Raw genomic sequence first — 11,295 nt, forward strand, 5'->3', positions numbered from 1 at the left:
GGTTAATCCCGTCCCATTTCCATCCCTCGCTTTGAAAAACATGTATACTAAAAGTTGAAACCTTCACATTTTCAAAACTAAAATTAATGTAATATAAGATTAGTCTTGTAATTAAAAATATGTATTTTCTTAAGTATAACCAATTAATTTGTTAACGATTTTTTAAAAAATAAACTAAAAGTTACTCGCTTTTTGTGATTTTCGTTTTGTGATAATAATAATGAATCTTTGCCTGTATTATTTACAATACATATGACGTCTTCTAAATAATTGAAAATTATAGACAAAAGGAACTACCATGTTTTTGTAATAATTTTTGAAACAATGGTTGGGTAAATATATATTTTTTTAATATATCATACCTAGGTAGAATTTAAAAACTAGTTTGTTGGAACGCCAATAAGGAAAATCATCTGGTCATCTTAAGTTTTAACAACCGCCTTCAATTTGTTTTTGTTTTTTTAATGATGGTTTTTTTTGCTATATATGCATCAACTTTGATCATGAGTAACCACCGAGTTTCCTTCAGTCATCCAGAAGAACACATTTACAAAAGTAATTCTTCCTCTGGAATGGCTATTTCCATGGACTTTCTCTCAAATCCATTTTCCATCCCCATAATCACAACCACATATCTTCTTCTTCTCCTTTGCCTTTATGTCTACACTCAACAAAGAAAAGGCAAGTTGACGAAGAAGTATCATCCAATTGCTGGAACCATGTTGAATCAGCTTTTTAATTTCCACAGATTTCATGATTACATGGTTGATCTTGCTTCAAAACACGGAACATATAGATTGATTACTCCTTTTCGCTACGAGGTTTATACATCTGATCCGGTTAACGTTGAGTACATTCTCACGACCAATCCCGAAAATTATATCAAGGTACGTGACCTGATGTTCATTGATTTGACTTTACAAGCTTGTTCCTTTAATGTTGTACGATTTCACGAGGTTTTATGCAATAATCATTCCAATTGCATTTCAACTTCTTAACCCTGTTTATTACATATTTATTGATATTCATTTTGGTTTGTTAGTGATTTGATATTTGAAACATTTTACTTCAAAATCATACCCATTCGGTTTTAGTTTTTAAACCTTAAGTAACTGTGCCCTAATTGATTTGAGCGCTTGTTCCATGATTTATTTGTTTGCGCTAAGTGTGCCATAATCTGTTTGACATGTTTACTTATTTAGAATTCGGTCCATCATATCATAAGTGAGTTTAACATAATAATATAGCATGCAAGAAACTTTATGGCTAATTAAAATCAAAACAAAATTATATTTAATTTTAACGATAAAATAACTATATTGTCAGCAACAGTAATCATTGATTACTTTTCAAGCTTTTTTGTTTTTTAATATTACATTTCGACTAACTTTATACAAAAAAAAAATATTATCATAAACTTTCTTTATTAGTGACGATATCCAAAATTGTTTGTTTAACTCTAATTTACCTCGTTTTTGTGAAATGTTTGGTAAAAGCCTTTCCAGTCATATTTTAAAAGAAATATTATTTGACAACTAACATGAAACAAATATATATTATAATATATAAAATTAGAAAGTGAAATATGTCGAGTAATTTTTATACGAGAATATGAAATATGTTAAAGTTATTACATATATACATACGAATATTTAAAACAATATTAAAATACTATATGGCCGTTACTAATTTAAGATTTGAGGCTTAGGATTTGGATCCGATCCAAACTGGTGGATCGGATTACTCCGACGCAGATCCACCATATGTAGTTTTCGGATCAGATCGTATTTTGAGCAAATATCCAGTTCTTTTGCGCATCTGCATCCAGTGTGACACAAGTTTTTTTTTTTTTTTTTTTGGGTTACGGAACGATTCCATTTGGGGCCTTCAAGTGATGAGATATTGTTGCTTCAGTCCTTCCGGTCCTAACCAGATAAAAAATCGTGTCTTTCAACCTCATGAAAGCATAATACCTTCTATTATTATTGCAATATATGATCCAAAAGTTTCAATATTCTCTTTATTGAAAACATCATTGATGTTTAACAATTATCCAAAAAGTTAAATTGAGGGACAAGGACACATCTTAAAAAATACAAATTTAATTGCAGGGAACTTATAACCACACCATTCTAAAGGATCTTCTTGGTAATGGAATATTTACCGTTGATGGGGACAAGTGGCGAGAGCAGAGGAAGGTCAAAAGCCACAATTTCTCCACGAAAGCTTTAAGAGAGGTCAACACTTTAATATTTAGAGAAAATGCGGTAGAGCTCGCTCACACATTATCTGAAGCAGCAAGTAACGATCAAATTCTCGATATGAGTGTAAGTCCATTTTCGTCACTAGGGCCCATTTTTTACTCATGATATGACAAAACAAGATTTTATTCTTTCTCACATACATTAGATACATATGACTTAGTATGTCCAACCCAAAAATGTGGGATAGTTCGTGAAAACAAAAGCGACATTTGATTATTATGTTTTGATTATTGAAATTCATGGTATATAATGTATAAACAGGTTATCTTTATGAGAGCATCATTGGATGCGGTTTTTAAGGTTGCATTCGGAATGGATCCAGAGAGCATGTTTGGTTCATCTGAAGAAAGTGTAAGATTTAATGATTTTTTCGATGACGCAAGCGCAATGACACTTAAAAGGTATGTAGATGTAACATGGAAAATCAAGAAATTTTTCAACATCGGAACGGAAGCAAAGTTAAAGGAAAATGTCAAAGTGGTTGATGAATTCGTTTACAAGTTGATCAAGATCAAGACCGAACAAATTGATAAGAATGAAGATTCGGTAAGCTTTTGTAATTCTTTTAATGATGAAAGCGCCCTAGAACCTAGACCTCATCTTCCTAATTATAGGTCCATTTCCATTTACCTTCTTTATATTGGTTGTGGGAACACTGGTGGAAAGGGCACAAGGGTGGACTTTACCTTCCTTAATCTTTTCCCATAATAAAAAAAAAATGTACTTCTACTCTCGAAGTCATACAAACTATATTCAACTTCAAAGCATATATCATATCATTTGACCATCGATTTTAAATATTGCAGCGATACAAAGGAGACGTTCTAACAAGGTTTCTTCAATTCAAGGACATGAGTCCACAGTATTTGCGAGATATAATACTAAACTTTATAATTGCTGGAAAAGACACGACTTCTTCTGGTATGACTTGGTTTATTTACTTGCTTTGCAAACATCCAGAGATCCAAGATAAGGTAGCAAAAGAAATCAAAGAAGTAATAAAGTTTAAGGATGTAACGGATTTTACTGGGTTTGTAAATGCTATGACTGAAGATGTTTTAGAAAAGATGCATTATCTTCATGCAACTTTGACAGAAACTCTGAGACTCTATCCAGCAGTTCCATTGGTAAATTTTATATGGATTTCTTTCTTTCTTATTAACTTTTTTTTGGATAAATTATGTTTAATTAAACATTTGAGAAATCTTGGGGAATGGAACCGAAGAATAATGGTTAAATATTGCAAAATAATAACCTACTTTCATTTACTTATTTGACATATCATCCTACTTTCATTTATGTCTTTACAACATTGTACTTTCACTAAAATATTTCTTTTAAGGCAATCGACTTTAACAAGTCTGTCCATTTATTGTGTTCGATCTTTCATTGTACTTTGAAAATATTACCCAATTCTACCAATGAAAATCACATCAGATTTTTAAATAAGATTGCTAAATTTTTCCAAAGTAGAATACTACAATGGGAAGAAATGAAAGTACGATTACTTTTTTCAGAAATAGTGAGCGATCTTTATTTATTGCTCCTTTGTCAAATCTTACAAAATCAAAGTTTCATTGTGTAATGTTCTACGCATTATCTTATTTATTATGATTAAATGTTTATATGGAGATAATAATATGCATACTTATTTTTAAAATTATATAGGGCGTGAAGATATGTGCGGAAGATGATGTTCTACCTGATGGTTGCCACGTGAACAAAGGGGATATGATGACTTACCAACCTTATGCAATGGGAAGGATGAAGCTCTTATGGGGTGATGATGCAAATGAATTCAAGCCAGAGAGATGGATCGATGAAAATGGCTGCTTCCGATCCGAAAGCCCCTTTAAATTTACAGCTTTTCAGGTTAGTACACTGTAATTATTTTATTTAAAGTAATAAAATTTCAAAATAACCAATTCTAATATATATATATATATATATATATATATATATATATATATATATATATATATATATATATATATATATATATCGCCTTAAATTCTTATCAATGATACTAATTAGTCAAATATAGTTGTTAAATACAATTGAAGTGTGATTCTAACATACTTTTATTTTGAATTCAACACAGGCAGGGCAAAGAATTTGTTTGGGGAAAGAATTTGCATATAGGGAGATGAAGATATTTGCATCCATGATTTTAGGTTGCTTCGTTTTCAAGTTAGACGATGAAAATAAACAAGCAAAATTTAAAAAGACACTTAATCTTCATATCAATGGTGGACTGCATGTTCGTGTTTTCAATAGACCTCAATAAGATAACCTTTCAACTTATGGCTATATGGTATATGTTTCTATTTACTTTTCCGTGAACCTTTTTATTCCTAAGATTGAAATATGCTTCCAGTAAACCTATGATTGTAATAAAAGTATGTGTGATTTATTTTCTTGTTGATGTGAGTCTTAATTGTTATTATCAACAGATTATAGTTCATTGTTTAAATTCGTATTAATTATGTATATTTCTTTTATAGATCTCTTATTAGTATTGTGGATATTTCAAAACGTGGTATTTTTTGTTAACTAGACAAGATGTTTCTTTTTTTTTTTTGCTCTAATAGCCAATAAATCAAGACATATTCTCCATTCAGTATTGACTTATTACAAATTTGTCCTTATATTTTTATTTTCACAACTATTTGATAATTTCCTTAAATTTTTTTAAGCATTATATATACATACAACACTTCATTAGAAATAGAACAAACACGACCAAACTCAAAACATTACGTAACTATTTAACACATGTGTCATTTAAACAAAAACACAAAAAATGTTTTAAATCTTATAAGTAGTGTACTTACTCATCATGAGGTATAGAACACCGGCAGTTTTCCCCAAGAAACACTATAATGTTGGTGGTATTATGTTTAAAGATGTCGGTTGGGGAACTTCGAATCTCTCCTCTTTGCACCTATATATGTCTTAATAGCTCTCACCTATAAAAATTCCTTTGAGATGGGTTTAATGTCAATAGTTAGTAATCTTACCATCATAAAAATATCTCCATGGAGAATAATATGGCATAGAATATACATCCACAGATGTCAAAACCATCAGAGATAAAGTTAATTACCTTGACATCTGAGTATGAAGATGCTATTCTTTGGGGAAGAATTTCTTGATCATAGGCCTTCTGGTTGATCTTATCTTTCCTTCTTCGTAAAACTTTTTTTTGTTTCCTTTTGCTCAACAGATAACTAATTCCCGTTCTGAGGGCGAAGCAATCTTCGATAAGATGTCCAAAGTTTTCGTGGTAAGAATATCACATAGATTTATCTTTCCATCCTTGTGTTTTGTTGTTTTCTTGGGTCATCTTGCTTTGTCCCCATGATCCTGTATTGCATAGAGCAAATCTGAATTATTAACAGAAAAACAATAGTGATATATTTTGGGATAATATTCATCTTTCTCTTTATCTTATAAAGCATTAACCCTACGATTCTCAGGTCTTGAGTAAGGTTTAGCTTTGTAAGATTTTTGGAAGAAATATTCATTCTTCATGTTTAGATGATCGTAAGACATATTCATCATCACCTTGATCTTTTTGTCTTCTGAGACCTCAATGATTCATCATTTCCTTGAGTTACTCTATAAAGGTCACTTGTTAGTTTCTCAAAAGTTATACTACAAGAAAATCGGCAATTAAACATTTTAATGAGATATGAGAAAAAGTAATAGAGTAAGGAGGAATGTTTAGGATCCATTTTAATGTAGATCCTGTAGGGGTTGAACCAAAACCCTTTCTTAGAAAGGAGTTGTTAGGATGTTAATGAATTAGAACAATCTCAATGTGTTCTCTATATTGGGTGACATACTCTTGACGATATGTGGTCCCATCATACATATTCACGTTGGGCATCTGAAACCTCTTCGAAACTTTGATATCACATATGGGATGTGAAAATACTGAAACTTGATGGCTGATAGGGGACACCTCTAGAATGGGTTGAATCACACCCGTGACTTGAGATCATTTCAATCAAATGCATAAATTCTTTCGCTATGGCGGGGCTCATCCCAACATCTTTTTCATATGGAGGAATTTTGAATATTCCTCAAAGATCTTGGGAAGTAGGACCTCCTGTGGTGGGAGTGTTGGATTAATGTCTAAGTCCATAACTATATTTGGTATGTACTTGACCCGACCCGGCATGGTCCATTTGGGTTGCACTTCACCGGCACAATTTATATGGATAGTCTTTTGAGAATAGTATATTTATGATTTATATTAATATATTATAAGTTCTAATATATTAATATGAAATCATATTATTTAATTAGTATTGATCAAGAATTAATTTAGAATTAGTTAACTGATCAAAAAGAACTAATTAAATATGGACTCTTATATATATATATGGAATGGGCCAAGTTCATTTAGGTTGGGCTAAGCTTTCATGGATGGTCCATGGAGCTTTTAACCCATGGATCCTATGTAAATGAAAGGTCATGGGTATTAGGGTTTACATGGATGTAACCCTAATCCTCCATAATATATAAAGGGGTCCTTGGCTCACAAAATTGGCACAAGTGTGTGAAAATAAGAGTGGGCCGATTTTAGTGTGCATACATATTCTCTCAAGTTCTTCCAAGCTGTTTTGGTGATTTGTGATTCCATTTGAGGCTTCCACACTATTGGGGCTAAGCTCTTAAAGCTTGAAGACATCAAGCTACATCAAAAGGTATGTCATCTAACTAGAACTTTGTAGTATAGGTGCTTCATAATATGCTAGTTAGGATGAAACCTTAGAATAGTTAATATTTACATGTATAATAGAGAAAACATAGATCCAAGGTTTATAGGGTTGCATGTACACCATAGGAGTGTTAGAATGCTCAAAACCCAACAGTGGTATCAGAGCCATGGGTTGTTTTCTGTTATATTGATGCAAATGTTTTATTTTCAAAGTTGAAGAAAAAAGGAAAAAAAACATGACGTTTGTCAAATTTTAAGATAATTACTTGTTTTTGTGAAAAACTAATTATTTGTAAAATTTGAATCATTTGCTATATGAGTTGAATTAGGTCAAATTTAGTAAAAGATAAAATGATATGATTATTTTATTAGTTTTAAAAGTTTGATCTAAAGAGTTTTTTGAAACCTCCATAAGTTATGGATAGGAAAAGGTTTTTAAAAAAAATTGATTCAAAGTTTTTTATGGAGTTACAAAACTTGGTCTTAATGTTTTAAAGAATTCCATAACGTGTTCTTAAGTTATGGAACATGAAAAGTTTCATCATAAAACAAGTATTTAACTCCATAAGTTATGGAATCCAAAAGTTTTCAAGAGTTATAAAACTTGCCCTCAAGTTTTGGAATTTGGAAAAAGCTTTTTTATGATAAAAAAAAAGAATTGAATTCTAAAACTCTTGGGTTCATAACTTAAACAATTAATTAAATGGTTTTAATTTTGAATTTAATAATTGGAATTATGATGTTTTTATTGAATAATTCAATTAACTCTTATGGACTTTATTAATAGATAATTAAAGTGTTTAATTAAAAGAGAATTAATAATTCCATAATGACATGGTTTAAATTTAATTAAATTAAGAGTATAGTTTAATTAATAGATTAAACCACCAAGTATTTTAAATGTCTAAAATACATCCTTATACTATTATAATATTAAAAGTTTAATATATTATATGTATAAGAGCAAGTCGTCTTACCATTAGTAGACCTCATTCACGAAGCCGGTCTATAAGGGGGGGTATAAGGTTGCTGCCTATAAAATGGCAGTTTAATGGGTGTCCACTCTCACCCACCGCTTCCTTGACTGGTGGAGGGTCGTTAGCCGAACAGGTAGGACAAGGACTATAATTCTCCCTTCATTAAAAGTATTAATGATAAATACTAAGTAACTAAACCTTTTATTAATTCTCAATCTTAGTTACTTAGGAAAATGTGAATAAGGTGCTAATCCATGAAATTACACTTTGCACTTTGTTTAAACCGTTAGTGGAGCGTGTGTGGTTAACCAGCACACTAACCTGGATTTAACAAAGTAGGCAAAGGGTAACTTAATATTTATCATAGTATCGGTGGAGCTCGTGCGGTTAACCGGCACATCGATTGAGGGGTAAATATTAAGGGTACCAAGTATATTTGCATGGTTACTTCACACCTTGTTTTGTGATCCTCGGCATCCCAGTCACAAAACCTGAAGGGCACACTCGAGATTGAAACATGCCATTGAAAAGTTCAATGAATCTCAAAAGATCTAGGAGTTTCAAATCCAAGTAAAAAAACCTAATTAAATTATTTCGTTTTTCATGGTGGAAATTGGTAAATCGTCATTTACCTACCTTCAACTATTTTATAACTCGGATTACGGCATCCCTCTTCCAGTTATAAATAGGTTGTTGGATCCTAGCCTTAATATTTCATATTGGGTGTTATATTAAGGACTTTACATCAACTATCTTGAATATCTCCCAAAAGATGTCGAGTTCAGACATCTATGATCTTCCCAAATCTCTTGGAACGTTACTTCCTCCACCTCCTCCAATTATTCTCCCTAACCCACAAGTTCAAGGTCACTCAAGCCCTAATGGCAAGCAAGGTCTATGTGTGATCACATCTTAGAGATGAAGTCACATATTGACAAGCCGGGAGAGTTGGGTTTCAAAGTCTTGAGAAAGTTGGATGTTCAATCACTTTCTAAGTCACATAGTGAGTTCCTTTGGGACTACTATGATATAGACTATGACATGAACCTTAATGATCATATCTAGTTGCTTGGTGCTGCTGAATCAACAATGATTTGGAACGATAGTGAAGCAAATTTGATTATAAAGAAAGGTTTAAAACACTTGTCAAATGTAAGAGTAAAAGTGTCCTACTCTTGTACATTTGAAATTGGTAAGTTGTGATGTTTTGGATAAAACAAAGACCAACTAAGGCCAATTGTGTGAAGTGTTTGTCTTGATAAAGAATCCACACTATCTCTTGAATAGTTTGCAAGATAGTCTTATATGTCAAGAGGATAGTGGGAGTCTTAAAGATCCTAAAAAGAATTTCAAGAACTAATCAAGAATAAAACCTGAGGTTCTTCACTAGCACACGACTTGAGGTTTATAACCTATCGTGTTGACATATTTTGTGCCCATTCCAGTTAAAGTTGGCTTTGCATAGGAGTTCTGAAAGTTCTCAATTGGTTGCATAACAACTTGGAAGCAATGACAGGCCCTATACTGCCAGGTGGCAAGAAGTTAAGATTGCATAAGTTCAGTCCATATGAGTTTGGATTTGTCATTATCCTTGTCTTGTGACTATGGTTTTGACGATTCACATGGATAAGAACACATACACCATAAAATCTAAGGGTCATAAGGTTTCTCTCCGATTCATGAAAATGATGGTGAGGAAACACTTCCACCAAGTAGATTTGAAGCAGATGGCAAAAGGTCTAAACAATTGAGACCATGATTACGACATCCCTTTTCATAGTTCTGAAATTGTTTAGACACACATGCATGCTATCTAAGGAAAGGTGTATGATTTTGATAAAGTGTTATCAAAGCATCTCGTATCAGAAATCTGAACTTTGGTAAGAAAGTCAATAAAGTATTGATTTCTAGAAGTCGAGCTGATTTCTGAGTACATGTCAAAGCTAGTGGGAGCATAAGTGTTATGCTAATAATCATCATGTTAGTGGGAGCATGATAATTATTGTTAGTGTGCAAGTTAGCAATGTTAATTATAGAAAACAAAAGTTTCAATTCGTGAGGCTGCAGGGATTGAAAAAGTTGTTTTGCTATAATTAAGGGAGAGGATATACTTCATTTCAGTTCTAAAGGCTTAGATTGAGACCTTAATCATCTTTAGTCAAGAATATATATATGAATTTCATGTTGGATTGGTTCAACTTAAGGAAATTCTATATATTGCGTTCTCAAAATTTGATTATGATTACGGCATCCCTCTTCATAGTCAAATTTTGAAAACATGGCAAATAAAAATATTGTAGCAAAAGACTGGTCTAGAATCATGTCTTTATGTGAGACATCATGAATCGTGTACCATTTGCTTTGGGTACAGGATCGATTGCATGTGCTATAATATTTGTCATTTCTAAAGTTTTCCAAATGCCCAGAGGCATTAAGAAGGGAAAAGGTCTAGAAATGGATATGACTAAAATGATTAAGCAATTGTCGAGGACAATCTGAAGTTTACCAAAGATTGGTTGCTCAGGGACAGTTGGAAGTATAGTGCTAATTTTGGAAGGACCATATTGACATATTCTGAAAAGAGACATCTCTTATTCAGAAGTGATAGTCAAATGAGAATATGGAGTTGTCTCCATAGGTGGAAGTTATCTGTGTAAGATTAGAAAACTTAATGCAAGAAGCATGTCCAAAGCAATGTACTTTGAATATGAGACTTAGTTTCCATGGAGTTGATCTCCATTGGAATACCTTATAATGACTGTTGACAAGTCTTTGTGACTTTGTACATATTCATTACAGGAGGGTCAGTGCATATAAGTTTAAAATCTAATCAGATTTCGATAAATGATAGGAATTTGAAATTCTCACATTTTTCGATAAGGATTTAGGAGTGTGAAATTAGAATCATTGAAATTATGTTCAATTGGTTTATTTCACAAAGTAAGGATCATAGACAAACATAGAGTGCATACTTGGTGTATGGCAAAGCTATTGTTTAAGAAAAACATAATGTACATGCTTGGAGCATGGGACAACTAGTGTTTTTAATTCAAGTATAAAGTTGATAAAACCGAAACAATGAATAATGAGTAATCAGTATGGTGATAAATAAAAGTGTTTATTTATATTCATAGGGTTTGATACCATATTTGATTCATTTATTCTTGTGTTTCACTTTGCATGTTTTGACTTCCAGAATAACTAAGTCGCTCTTCCTGAATGATTAAGTTATTCAAACCATCCACAGTCGGTCATATGTTGGAAGCAGATATGAATCAAGACTGTCATGGGTTGGTTTGTAGAGGTCCAAGTTGGTGGACAAAGT

At 32.1% G+C, this 11,295-nt stretch overlaps 1 protein-coding gene across 1 annotated transcript; it reads left to right on the forward strand.

Moving 5' to 3' along the window:
• Window positions 1–520: 520 nt before the first annotated feature.
• Window positions 521–4,687, forward strand: LOC145167792 (cytochrome P450 704C1-like). Its single transcript, XM_079087039.1, has 6 exons — window positions 521–887; window positions 2,112–2,327; window positions 2,526–2,810; window positions 3,071–3,391; window positions 3,933–4,136; window positions 4,366–4,687. Exons 1-6 carry the CDS (start codon window positions 573–575, stop codon window positions 4,549–4,551), a joined length of 1,527 nt encoding a protein of 508 aa, XP_078943165.1. The 5' UTR covers window positions 521–572; the 3' UTR covers window positions 4,552–4,687.
• The last annotated feature ends 6,608 nt before the right edge of the window (window positions 4,688–11,295 follow it).

The sequence above is a fragment of the Lactuca virosa genome, chromosome 3 (genome assembly GCF_052849685.1).
Source record: "Lactuca virosa cultivar CGN04683 chromosome 3, Lactuca_virosa_CGN04683_v6, whole genome shotgun sequence".
In the NCBI taxonomy this organism is placed as follows: domain Eukaryota; kingdom Viridiplantae; phylum Streptophyta; class Magnoliopsida; order Asterales; family Asteraceae; genus Lactuca; species Lactuca virosa.